Here is a 14,466-nt window from a genome sequence, read left to right as displayed (position 1 = left end):
TATATAGTATAAACATTTTTTACAAATGTTTAATCACTTACTTGCCATTTTATAATCACATTAGATTTTAACGGCTAGTTCTAATATCGCTATGTTCATTTTGCGATGTAAGTATTATTATTTGGCCTACAATTGATATTTCGGATATACAAAGTGTTACTTTCAGTTCTCTATTCTCTTTTAAACTCAGATTATGTATTATTTTTAAACTAGATTCATCGAATGGTCCATGTAGTTTTCATGTTCGACCAATTTGGGAAGCGGGTATGAGTAGCGCGGCCCAGGGCACCATTTATTGGATAATCAACATCCCTGCTATAGGTCACCCCAACTGTTTAATGATTTAGTTTGGTGATTTAGCAGAGGTGCCCGGGTTTATGGGGGTGAGGATTGTCTAGGTCTTGGCGGCGGATGTGTAAAAGACCCTCCACAAAACATCCCCAAAGACGACATAGGCCCTGAAGGAAATTATGTGTGGAGTTAAATGAAAAAAAAACTAATCTCTTACTAATTTTAGTAAGCATATTATGGCAGACAGTCAATTCAAGATGCATAAAATCATTATAATAAATTAGTAGTGTTGAAGTTGTGGAGCGATTTTTAATGAAGCCATGTTGATTATTTAAGTACAACATAGATATACTAGCAGTGCAGGAAACTAGATGGATAGGCACTGATACATTTGATACTAGAACGCATACAATAATGCACAGTGGCAATGAAAAACACCATGAGTTCGGAGTAGCCTTCATCGTTAATCAAAGATTGAAGAATCAAGTAATTGGTTTTAAGGCTGTAAACGAAAGAATATGCATACTCCGCATAAAAACCAAATTCTTTAATATTTCCATCATAAATGTTCACGCTGAGACAGAAGACAAAGATGAAGCAACTAAGGATACATTCTATAACAAACTGGAGCAGACATATGACACCATACCATCCAATGATATTAAAATGGTTATTGGAGACCTTAATGCTAAAATCGGTCAGGATCCGGCACACCAACAGGTTACAGGAAAAAACAGTCTTCATATGGAAAGCAATAACAATGGATCAAGGGTGATTGACTTTGCAGAATCACGAAACATGATAATAGCTTCAACACAGTTCCCAAGGAAGAATATACATAAATGGACATGGACATCACCTGGCGGCAGATACCATAATCAAATAGACCATATCCTAATTGAAAGAAGAGGGGCGACCAGTATCACAAATGTAAGAAGTTACAGAGGAGCTAACTGTGATTCGGATCACTATTTGGTAGTAGCCAGCTATAGATGCAGAATAGCAAGAGATAGAAAAGGAAATCAGCCAAGTATCCCAAAGCTAAACATCGATGCTCTTAAAACACCAGAAGGATTGGATAGATACCACGACTCACTGTCAACAAACCTACCAAACCAACTGAGTGATCAGCTCTCCTCAAACGATTTAGAAGAGGATTGGACCAGTCTGAGAGATGCACTGCTGACAGCGGCAGAATCAGGCATTGGAAATAGACCTAGGCAGGTTAGAAATCCCTGGTTCGATGAGGAGTGCATACAGAGCGTCTGCAAGAAAAATGAGCTAAGAAAATTATGTATAGAAAGAGGAACAAGATCAAAAAGACAAGCCTACGAACAAGCACGAAGAAATGCTAACCATTTGATTAAAAGAAAGAAGAGACTATATTTTAACAACATATTGTTGAAAATGGAAAATGATTTTGTTAATAACAATCCACGTGAGGCATATAAAGGCGTCAATGTATTTAAAAAGGGCTTCAAACCCAACACATCCCTGTGCAGAGATAGTAATGGAGACATAATAGGAGATAAGGAAAAGATTAAGACTAGGTGGAAAGAATACTTCCAACAGCTCTTGAATCCCAATAACAACCTGACAGTCGAACCAACTCACATTCCGGATGAGCTAAATAATGATGAAACGACTAGAGCGCCATCGGTGGCAGAAGTAAGGGCTGCCCTAAATAAATTGAAAAACAATAAAACACCGGGAGGAGACAATATCCCGGCAGAGCTCTATAAATATGGAAACGAACATCTGAAAAACCTGCTACACAATCTTATTGTAAAAATATGGACCGCCGAAAGAGTACCAGAAGAGTGGCAAACTAGTATAATATGCCCCATACATAAAAAGGGAGACAAATTGAAATGTGAAAATCACAGAGGAATATCACTACTTTGTACAGCATATAAAATCTTCATAACAATTTTGAAAGAAAGACTAGAACGTCATTCAGAGAACTTGCTGGGAGAGTATCAGGCAGGTTTTAGGAGGGGGAGATCCACCACTGATCAACTCTTTACTACTCGACAAATCCTGACAAAATGCTGGGAATTCGATATAGACATATATCAACTATTTGTTGACTTCAAACAGGCATATGACAGTATAGATAGGGAGAAAATATATGAAATACTCCTAAATTTTGGTATACCGTCCAAAATAGTCAAGCTTGTAAAAGCAACGATGGTTGGTTCACGATGTCGAGTAAGGATAGGAGGTGAAACAACGGAGGATTTTAACGTCTCCCAGGGGCTGAAACAAGGTGATGGCTTAGCTCCCACTCTTTTCAATATTGTTCTGGAGCACGTCGTGAGGAAGACAATGATTGCTACCGACTCAAACATTTGCTACAAAAGCAATCAAATAGTTGGATATGCAGACGACCTTAACATTGTGGGAAGATCCTTACAGGCTTTAAGAGAGGTGTTTGACCCTTTGGAGACTGCAGCAAGAGAGGTGGGCTTGCAAATCAATGAGAACAAAACTAAAATCATGATGCAAACCAGAACCCCACACCGCAGAATAAAAGATAAAGTGAATTTTAAAAACTCCTATAACTTTGAAGTGGTCGAAGAGTTTGCCTACCTGGGCTCCATCATAACGCAGGACAACGAAGACCCAGTAGAAGTAAGAAAGCGCATCACAGCTGCTAACAACACTTACTTCGCGTTGCTGCCAGTGTTCAAATCCCGAAACGTCCATAGGAAAACCAAAATAACCCTTTATAAAACAATTATTAGAACGGTCTTGGCCTATGGATGTGAGGCGGGAACACTGACAGCAAAGTCTGCGGAACGGCTGGACATCTTCGAAAGAAAGGTACTTCGAAGAATCTTAGGAGCGGTGCGAGAGGGAGAGGCATGGAGAATCCGCCACAATAAGGAGCTATATGACATCTACCAAGCTCCCAGACTCTCTACTCATTTACGGCTCCAAAGACTAAGATGGGCAGGACATGTGCACCGAATGCCAAGCACACGTGTACCAAAGAAGGTTCTAACAGGACACCCGGGAGGCAAACGAAAGGCGGGCAGACCTAGGCTGAGATGGGAGGACGATGTCAGGAAAGATGCCAGAGGACTACTCCATGTTGCAGATTGGAAGACGACGCTCATGGTGGGCGGTGGAGGCTCATGTTAAAGGAGGCCAAGGCTCGAAATGGGCTGTAGCGCCATTGAAGAAGAAGAAGTTGATTATTTAAGAATGGAGGTGAGATGGTAGGATATATTTGATCGTAAACAATTTTTTCCATTACTTACAATCGGTAATTTGGATATAGGTCGATAGTTCGTGACATCATTTCTACTGTTTTCCACTTATCGAGAAATGTTCCTTCAGATAGCGATAGTTTGAATAGCAAAAGGGGTGTCAATTGTTCACTACAGAAATTTATAAAGATCCTTGGTCCCTTCTTGATATCGATAGACTTAAGGTATTTAAATGTGATGTCTTAATTGAACTCGATTGAGTTAATAACGCTATTTGAGTTGTCATAAAATAGATCAAGTTGGAACCTATCTAATTACCGAGGCTGACGGCGCATCAATCTCTCTTCTCTATGGCATTTTTTCCACATGCAAAAGTACCCAATCAAAGAGCGGGTACTCTAAACCTACCACTTCGCTAGTGGGTCGTGAGCGATCTGGGTCATGTAAAATGATGGATAGACCCAGCTCTAGCCTGTATCGGGAGTTGGCCATTTTACGCCTCATGTGGCATAAAAACAATCAACTCTACCTGATGTAAATATTTAAAATGAAATATCATAAATGACCTGTCAGCGTCCATCCCGTAACTCTGGGACTTGATGCCGAAGCGAAGGGCAATCTTATGCATGTCAGCGCGCTCCTCCTTGGTGAAGTCGTTGGCGAACACCAGGTCGTAGTCGGTGTCGCCTTCGCGGCTGTACTGCTCGATGGTGCTGCGCAGCGCCTTCACGTTGCTGGGCCAGCTGCCGCCCACAGCGCTGCTGCCCAGTCCCGCTCGTCTTATCTACAAATACAACATTATTTCCATCATGGCATCAGCATTTTGGTCTTTGAGGATAAATGGTCTGTGCATCTCCCAGATCATAATTATTTATTTATTTGTACGAAACAAACAGCTTTTATAATACAAAAATATTTATATGTTTTGTATATGAGGTTAAATAAGGTGAAGCCAAAAAAATGTCTTAGGCTAAAATTGGTTAGAGGTACAGTTTTCTTATGCCTTAAAATAGGTAATTAAAGTGGAGAAGAAGAGGAATATAGGATAAGGATAGGAGAAACTCCCGATACATTCACCAATAAATAGACAATTGCCCAAATAATGGAACAGAGATGTCGAATAATAATTATTGTTGTTATATTATTACTATTGTTGTAATCGCAAGGCGAATCAAGAATGAACTGTAAAATTAATTGTGAACTTTGAAGTTGACACAACGATGGTTAGAGATGGTGAATATGGAGTAAGAAAGGAATCCCACTTACCCCTTTGATGTTCGTCAACGATGTTGATGGTTGGTTTCACTCACAGGAGATGATTTATTTCACACGCAACTTCCACAACATCTGGGTTGGATAAGAAACACACTGAGGGAACCGAATATGTTCACTGCACAGTATTCTACCCCGAGTTGATATCAATAAAAGCACTGATCACAAAGAGATGTTCATCAAACCGGCTTCATTAATAAACTGATTTCACAGTTACGTTTATTGTTGTAGAATGTCACAAAAAACGTGGGTATAGTCGGATAATGACAGGTACTTGTAGGTAATAGGATGGTAAAATTGCAAGGACAATGTTAAAGGAAGATAGTTGTGTCAACAATTGTACTGATTGTACTATTCATATTTGCATTACGTTACCTCCATAATACGGGCATTTGCCTAATTTGGGGTATTTTTAATAATAAATAAATTCCAAGTACAATGTACAATTTATTACTAATTCCTAGTCTCTATCTAATTATATTATTTACAAACAGATTCAGAAAAACATACTTATTACATATTTACAAACAGATACAGAAAAACACACTTCCCTGGTAGGTCACTTCAGATAAACACACTTTTATTGAAAGTTGACGACTTTGCACGCAAACGACACTATAGTAAAAACACTGGACATTGATTTTACATTTGCTCTTTTACCCTCCATTACGATTGATATTACATTTATTAGAAGATTGTGGTAAGAGTAGAGTTGATATTTCTTTTTCAAAATTGGAGAATATAGGTCACTTTGGGAAGGAGAATTTTAATGAAATGACCTTAAAAAGCTTACAAAAAATATATTCATTTTGTTGTTTACAATGTGTGAAGGTGGAAACTTTCTGACTTTATGGATATGACTGTCTAAAAAGGTGAGTTTTTAGTTTAGCTCTGAATTCTGTCGAGTCTGTAATCAGATTAGAGATGTTTTATACTGATCACATATATGGGGAATTGGGAAAAATAATAATTAGACATTGGATTATATACATTTGAGTATTTGAACCTTTTTGTCATTAATGCATATTTCAGCCATTTTATTCTTCAAAATATGATCTGTTCAAATCAGAAATGGTTTTGTAATTTCTGAGGAAATGAGTTATTTCTGGAACTGGTTCCTTTTGTAAATTTAAACAAAATTATATTAGAGATGGCCATGTTTGAATTTCGCTGGACAAACTAGGTAAGTTTCTCATTTCTTTAGTTCTCCAGCATCTCAGAATATCAGAGTTAGATTTACCTGTTTGAGATGAGGAGTGATGGGCTCATGGATTCCATCTCCAGTGCTGCCGAGTCCACCCCCACTCCACCCCATCATCTTCATTATCCTTAAAATAAACACACACACTTAAATTAACATTATATTAACTAAGGTCTAACCTAAACGAGGTCTTCCATCTGGTCCCCCCATTTTAAAATACATTCAGATTCAGATTCAATCGAAAAAATTCTATAGAAATTCCTAAGATATATTAATTTTAAACTTGGTATTCCCATTACAGCATAAACTTTAATTATTTCACGCAGACGTAGCAGATCTATTTAACTATACGGAATGTAGGTAAAGAAGGCTATACATACTATCATATCTTTCCATTCAATAATAATAACATGGCATTTATATAGCACAGTTTTGTGTAATTTCACTTCAAGTGCGCTTTACTATAACAAACTTATTAATTTAGTATTAGTTAAAATGATTTCTGCAATGCGCCTTACCCAATACAGATCAAATAATATAACACTAAATGTACAGTTTAAACAAAGTGATGACGAAACAATGAATAACAATAACAGTGGTATTATAGCACATGACAAAACAAGAACATTAAAACTAAAACAGCAGGCAGTTTGTTCTCAGAAATGTGAAGATTTTGAGTAGACATTTGTAGCAATAAGGAAGTTGAGTCCATTTTTTTTATTTTTTTTTATCAATGTTCGCATTCAAACTTAAATACTGGTATTTTTTTTTTTTTTTAAAGTTTGTTTTCATAATTAAATTAATTCTCAAAGTTTAAATTTTATTAAGCCCGCCAAAACGAGCGGAATCCGAGCGGTAAGAGGCGGGGTGTGGTGTGACGTCATTAGAACTGTGAAAACCACGACGCTCAAGCATTTTGTATGGAAAAATTTTTAATTCTTCAACAAGGAATTCCAGTAATTTTTTTACCAATGTTAACCGTCTATTAGAATTGATGTTATTAAAAAAAAAGAAAATTGATTAAGATTTCATAGTTAAATTAATATTTTAAGTTAGAATATTTGCTTTTCCCGCCCGGTACGGTACTGTACGGTATTGCCGTCGCTAGTTGTTGACGTTCCACGAGCTAATTCAGGACCACCGCGCAGAAAAGTAAAGACCAAAAGTAAAATAACGGTTTACAGCCCAGTTCACTGTGAGACCTTTCTGGGCGGCCGGCGGCCTGAAGTGTATCACATGCTATGTGACATGTATAATAATAAAAACTTCTAAGTTATGCAATAAACAACATATTATTATAAAGCACTATACGAATATGTATCTTTAGAAATCCATTTCATATAATAATAACAACAAATACGTACATATATTTGACAAACCCAAATAAACCTTTGGCCTATACACCTCTCTCATCTAAACCGACCATCTCTCATGTAATAGAAAGAGATGCACCATAGGTGATCCGTTGAACGTACAAGTCACGACACATGTGACGTCAGAATTCTTTCGACCAATCGTGGAGCGTATACAGTCTATTGCTATTGAATGCTTTTTCAAGAACGTTTAACTAATTCTAAGAATAATAATATAGAAATATATTTATATTTTTAGAATCGATATTTTTTGATCTACATGAACATATTTTTTATAAGTCAAAATATTTTTCACTCAACTTCCTTATTGCCTGTGGGGTATTATTGTCAGACTTCAAGCTTCTAGAAACAGAGAATTACCAACCCTCTGGTAATGAACAGTGTAGATAAAACCAGACTTATTTATTGTAACGTAAATACACGCAATTATTTTAAAGAACCTTTTACTTTATCAAAGAGTTCCCAACACAGAAATCTGCATAGTAAGCAGAGATATAACACATTTAAAAAAGGTACAATAAGGAGGCAACCGAAACCAAAAAATTACCGGAAGTTTGAGAATATGTTTATTATAAAACATTGAAAAGAAGTGGTGATTTTATGGCGGCAATATTTATTGATCTAAAGAAGGCTTTTCACACAGTAGATCATAACGTATTGATCGAAAAACTGAAACATTTGGGCATTGTTAGTACTCCTACACAGTCCTTTCCGAACATGAAATCACGATCACCATCCTACAAATTACCCAACAATCAACCGACACTAATATCAAGCTACTTTACAATCAAGACATCCATAACCACAATACTCAGAGTAACAATAAAATCAGCATTTCTCTAACACACACTATGAAATATGGAATAAAATCTCTTAACTATATTGCCTACACACTCTATAACTCTCTTCCAGATATGTATAAAAACAGCCAGCATAATCCAAAAATTCAAAGTAAGGCTTTAAAAGAATATTTTTTTAAAATATATAAAAACGAAAATATGTAATTCTTGTAGTGTTGTAATTTGTTTTGTTTCTTTCTCTCTCCTTTTCTATCCCCTATATTTGCAATCAAGCATAATCTATTTTTACCAATGTATTAGTGGGTAAGTACCTTTTTCTAAATTTCTACCTTGGTTCTGTGCTCAGTGTTGCCAACTCAACTACTTTAAAATATGCTAGAAATATGCTAAATTCCTTTAAAAAATGCCAAAAAAAAGCCAACATAAATTTAACTTAGTATTTATTGAGAAATAGAGTGATGGGAAAAATATGCCAGAAAAATGCTAAATTACTTTAAAAAAAGCTAACATAAATTTAACTTAGAAATAAAATCAGTGAAATAAAATATCAATATCTTCATCTTCATCTTCTTCATTAACAGCAGCTGAAGTGGAAGGCTGAGAGACGGAGTCGTAACTTTCTTTGGTCCCAATGCAGCGTAGTACTTCATCAGGAACAGTGTAAGAATAACAGCACTTTGCTGCTCTCTTTGGGCCAAATCTCACGTACAAAATGGAATTTAGGGTTCTCACCGCCAAACGATTTCGGAGTTTTGTTTTAACCAGACCCATTTGGCTAAATACACGTTCAATGTCCGCATTTGAATGCGGCAATGTTAAAATAGACATTGCAAACTGACAAATCACCGAAGGGGTTATTATTAGCTGCATCTTTATATTGCATGACTTCATTCCAAAACTCTACAGTGGAAGTCAAGGATTCCCATTTAATGTGAACTATGTTTCTCCATTGAGACACCAGTTTTTCAATCGATATCATTTTTGTTAGTTAAAAAAATGGTTTTTATTATGTTCATGTTTCTGTAAAAATAAGCCAAATAAATATGCTATATGCTAAAAGCATAATAGTTATGCTAAACATGGAGTAATTATGCCAAATTTAGCATATAATATGCTAACTTGGCAACACTGTCTGTGCTTATGAGTATATCCCTGTCTGTTTCCTTTTTCGTTTATTTTTGTTTGTTCTACTTAACCTCCCTTTTTCTATTTGTGTACTGTTTAGTATGAGAAACTTATAATTTTGGTATCAAAATACCAATGTAAAATTGTACTTATAAACTTCCACCTATGTATTGTAAGTTCCTCTCGTCTTACAATGAGTTTTGTAACTCATCGGGATTGCTTTAGCAAGAAATAAAAATAATTAAAAAAGTTAAGATTTGTGAATGGTAGGATTTAAATAATTTTGTTTTTAAAGCCTGTTTAAATTCAGCCAAATTCTGGAGATTAGTAAGAGGTGAGGGAAGTTTATTCCAAATGAACGGGCCAGTTACACGAAAAGAGCGATTATAGTAAACGGCTCGATTTGACCTAGAAAGTTGGATTAGACGCTTACTGACATCTAGATCTGCTGACCTTAGAGTAAGCTATCTATAGCTTAAGTTTTGTCGGACACATATATATATAGGCTGGCGCCATTCCTTGCAATGCTTTGAAGGACATTAAGCAGATCTCAAACCCTTTTCTTTAGGGCATCGAAGCCAGTGAAGGCGATCCCTTAGAAGTGGGGTTATACAACAATACTTAGATTCACTAAAAATCATTCTCGCCGCAGCATTAAAAACTGACTGGATTCTATTGATTTGTTTCTGAGGTAGGCCGGCATATGCACTATTGCAATAGTCCATACGTGAGACGACAAACAAATTTATGAGTGAATTTGCTCCATCAGAGGGAAGACATCTCCTGATTGATTTTATCTGCCTTGGATGGAAAACGCCAGAACTCACAGCTTTTGAAATTTGCGATTCAAGAGAAAGACTATTGTCCATAGTGAAACCCAGAAATTTTATTTCTGCAGAAGGAATTATATCTGTATCCTGAATACGGATTGGTCTGGAGTGAATGAGGCTTGCCTTCCAGGGGGAGCTATCCAAATACATTCTGTTTTGTCAGATTAAGTTTAAATTTATTGACAGACATATGGTTTGTGTAAAGAATGAAGAGAATGGGGCCAAGGACAGAACCCTGGGGAACTCCAAATTCGATGGGAGTTTCAGGTGATGTACATTTATTGCATGTTACAGAGGCTACTCGTCCAGACAGGTACAATGTCATCCATTGGAGTACATTACCTCGAATGCCAAATTTGGTTTCAAGCACATTTAATAAAATACTATGATCTACTGTGTAAAATGCCGCACTCATGTCAAGAACAGATATCAAACCCAACTTACCTGCTTCCATCCCAATGATCAAATCTGAAATTACCCGCAAAAGAACAGTTTCCGTTGGATGAAACCATCGATAAGCGGATTGATTTTTGGCAAACAGAAAAGCGGAGTTCAAGCACACCATCAATTGTTTGGAATCGATTTTCTAAAGTAGTTTTGGTAAATTGAATATTGGCCTTATTATTAACACTAATTTAAATTAAGTCTACTTATAAGTTTTGCATGTATTTTTATCTTTTACTTTTATATCCGTCTAGAGTTTGTGTTAATTTTATACTTTCTGATGTAACTGTATATGATTTATTGTTTATGATATATTTATACCGTTGATATTAAAAATTTTTATAATAGATCTGAGTACTCACTGAAAGTATGCAGTGTCGTTACCAATATAATAATATATTCTACCTGGTGGCCACAGCGTTATCAACCCTTGTATCCAGCCCGTCCTTCAGACCGGTGTCGCCGGCCTCCACGTCATTAACGGAGATTTTCTTGCCATCCTGGCTGGTGTGAATGCCGAGCTCCTGAACCGTGTAATAGTGCTGCTAGAGAAGGCGCCACGCCGCGTTGTAGGCCACCTCCGTGGCCTCCTTTTTATTGGGGCCTACGGCTGATGTGACCCCTGTACCGTTGATCACCACCCGGCGGCAGCTCTGATCTCCGATCTGTTCGTATATCGCTGTGAAGGGTGCTTTGGATGGCCGGCAGGAGCCTGAAGAACGAGATTACATTTTTTTTAAACTACTGGGTACTTGTGAGGCTGAAGGGAGTGAATAAGGGTAGGAGATGGGGAAGAGGAAAGTTGGGAAGTACCAGCAGAACCATTTGTGCTGTGATATCCTCGCGTATGTGAGGCATGTTTGGCGGTGGTGCCTGGAACGTCATGTGAGACTCAAACGGTTGCATTGGACGTTTCAAAGGCCTTTGCCCCCGACAAAGGCCGGGTTTAGCACCGAGGACTTGACAACAAACTGCCCTCTTATGGACTTCCCGTATCCTTGTGTAAATGGATTGCCGACTTTTTGAAGAAGAGCTCGATTCAGAAGGTTGATGATGGTTACACCTCTTCCTCAAATTCAATAAATGCTGGTGTCCCACAGGGATCAGTTCTAATATGTGTGTACTTCTGTATTTAATAGCATAATTTTTATAACTGTCCTGATGATGGTACGGAGGTACCGAAACCGGTAGACAGTAAAATTTATCAGTAAAGAGACTTAAAACCAAATATTTCCATTTCATTTATTTAATAATGGAGATATTAAATAAAATTGTGTGTTTAGTAGCTTTATAACTATGTACTTCAAGTAGTTTTACAAGAAGAATTGTAGAATGAATATTCATGTACTTACTACATAAATTATTGCAGGCCCCTCAAAAAGAACCAGCCGGCTATATTTGGAGGTTATGATGCTGTCATCTACCGCAGATTGTTCATGCCTCGGTTGAAAGGGGGTCTTTGATTCTCGAAAAATGGTCCATCATCTTGAAAATTATCATGGGGCATTCTGCTTTGGAAAAATGGTCTATCATCACATTTCTCAAAAAATGGTCCATCATCTTGAAAATTATCATGGGGTGTTCCACTTTGGAATGAAGGTCTAGGTATCTATATTGAAAATCTGTATTGAATATCTATTGAAGGTCTATATTGAAAAGTCTGTGTTTCACTTTGAAACAAAGGCTTTTCACTTTGGAAAGAAGGTCTTTCATGTGTTTTCTGTTGGTTCATGTGGTCCTTGTCGCTAGTTTGTGCGGCGACAAATAATTTAGGACTTTTGGGATCTCGTTTAGCCGATGAGGCAGCTGGTTCGTTGGCAGGCCGCTTCACTCCCTTGGCTCGGTCCTCGGCTGCGTCAGACGCCGAAATAAATGTTCGTAGGAGCTTTTTTTTCTTTTCGGTTCTGTAGTCAGCAGCCACCTAAAACAAGAAGAAAATGTACTTTAGCCACGAGACTTGAGTTCATTAATGTGATGATAATAACTATAATATAAATAAAACACCTCAATAATAATATACTAGCAGATCTGCAGGCGTTCTCTGATAGTAGAGTTTTGCCCCTTGTGTTCAAAAATTTACTTATCACCTATTCATTTTTCTATCAAAATAAAAACCATTTGCGATATGATTATGCTTTCGTAATATATGTATTATAATAATAATAATATTTGGATGATTTGTATAGCGCCGTTTTTGTGCAAAATCACCTCAAGGGCGCTGAACAAATATATAATACATTTCTACAATGATCTATGTTATTACTAACTATATATGGAGATAATATACAGTACAATACTTACCTGGTAGGTCACTTGAGATTAACATTAACTAATTGTTTATTAGCGAAATTTAGATACAGGATTTAAGACGTAATTGGAAAATTGGATATAACTGGACTTTCTCTCAGGAATGGTATACATATTTATTTTAAGGGTACGACAGCATATTTTTTTTTTTTTTTTTTTTAAAGTCGGAGGCGGTTTACTTACGTTCCCCGCGAGCACTTAGGCCATAGGCCCATTGTACTATCTCCCATTTTACCTCATTCCCTTGCCAGTAACCCGGTCCCTTTAATGAAGTTCACCAGGGCTGTCATTGGATATGTGGCGATGTCTTCTGGTTCCACACTGTGTCTTCCCAGGTATCTGAGCCTTATTCCCAGCAGAGCGGGACATTGGCACCATAGGTGAATTGGAGTCTCTTCCTCCTCTTCACATTTCCTACAGATGTTGGTGTTTTCCACTCCCAACAGTTGCATGTGTCTCCTGAGATGGCAGTGTCTCGTTAATAGTCCTACCAGTTCCCTCAGTGAGTTTCTGTCCATATCGAGTAGTTGCCTGGTTCGGTTAGGGTCCGGTCCGTTTATGAGTACTTTAGATTGCCTCATTCCGGGTGCCTTCTTCCATTCCTTCCAGTGTTGGGATTTGACCCACCTCTTGATATGTAGTTTGGTGTGGCAAGCTGCTACTCCTACGGCCGGCTCGGATCCCGCAAGTGGTGCTTTCGCCCCTTTCCTTGCTAGTTCGTCAGCCCGCTCGTTGCCCTCAATACCTTTATGTCCTGGTACCCAGAGCAGGGTTACTTTATTGATGGTCGCCAGTTCTATAAGGATAGTCCTGCATTCCATCACCAGTCTGGAGTCGCATCGGTTACTTTCCAGTGCCATTAAGGCCGCCTGGCTATCTGAACATATATTTATGTTCTTATTTCTGTACCCGATACTCATATTCTCCTGTGCGCAGGCTAAGATGGCTTTCATCTCAGCTTGAAACACAGTGCAGTGCATTCCTAGAGGTATACTGAGTTCCCTCTTAGATCCCTGTAGACAGACCCCGGCCCCTGTTCCTTCCTCCATCTTGGACCCATCTGTGAACCAGATTAGTTCCTGTTGGGAGTTTGGACCTGGGACCGAGTCCCATTCCTCCCTTGTGGGGTACGTCACTTTAAACAGCTGTTCGAAGAAGTATTCGGCTTGCTTGCCGTCCTGCTTCATCCCAGCCGTCGGACTAATTGCCCTCAGTCTTATTCCTATCTCCGTGTGACTGTTTCTGGGCAACTCTCCTCTCCATTGGCCATTGCAATGTAACCTGTAGGCTGCCGCCATCGCCGCCCCCTCTATTTCTATGTTTAGTGGGGGTAGGTTCAGCAGCACTCCCATGGCTAGTATTGGAGTGGTTCTCATGGCTCCTGTGATGCTTCTGCATGCAAGTCCCTGTATGTGATTGAGTGTGACCATCACTGTTTTCAGTGTTGTTCTCCTCCACCAGACCAGGGCTGCGTGCATGATCCTTGGTTTTACAACGGCTGTGTAAAGCCATTGCATCATTTTAGGTTTGAGACCCCACGTTCTGCCACAGATTCGCCTAGTTGCCCACATCAGAGCACAGGCCTTTCTGCCTACAGTTTCCACCTGG

General features: G+C 38.2%; 1 protein-coding gene across 1 annotated transcript in view; it reads right to left on the bottom strand.

The window, feature by feature from the left end:
• Window positions 1-14,466, bottom strand: part of LOC149410815 (uncharacterized) — a 30,891-nt gene that overhangs the window by 3,061 nt on the left and 13,364 nt on the right. The window contains exons 3-7 of the mRNA XM_089648348.1: window positions 12,178-12,472; window positions 11,130-11,263; window positions 10,957-11,075; window positions 6,019-6,106; window positions 4,073-4,290 (exon numbers count right to left, since the gene is read on the bottom strand). Of these exons, the coding sequence (XP_089504474.1) occupies window positions 4,073-4,290; window positions 6,019-6,106; window positions 10,957-11,075; window positions 11,130-11,263; window positions 12,178-12,472 (854 nt within the window). The remainder of the gene's footprint in view (window positions 1-4,072; window positions 4,291-6,018; window positions 6,107-10,956; window positions 11,076-11,129; window positions 11,264-12,177; window positions 12,473-14,466) is intronic.

This window comes from Hesperophylax consimilis, chromosome 27 (assembly GCF_061612785.1).
Source record: "Hesperophylax consimilis isolate HC1 chromosome 27, BYU_Hcon_1.0, whole genome shotgun sequence".
Lineage (NCBI taxonomy): Eukaryota > Metazoa > Arthropoda > Insecta > Trichoptera > Limnephilidae > Hesperophylax > Hesperophylax consimilis.
This window is presented reverse-complemented; position numbering and strand designations above follow the sequence as displayed.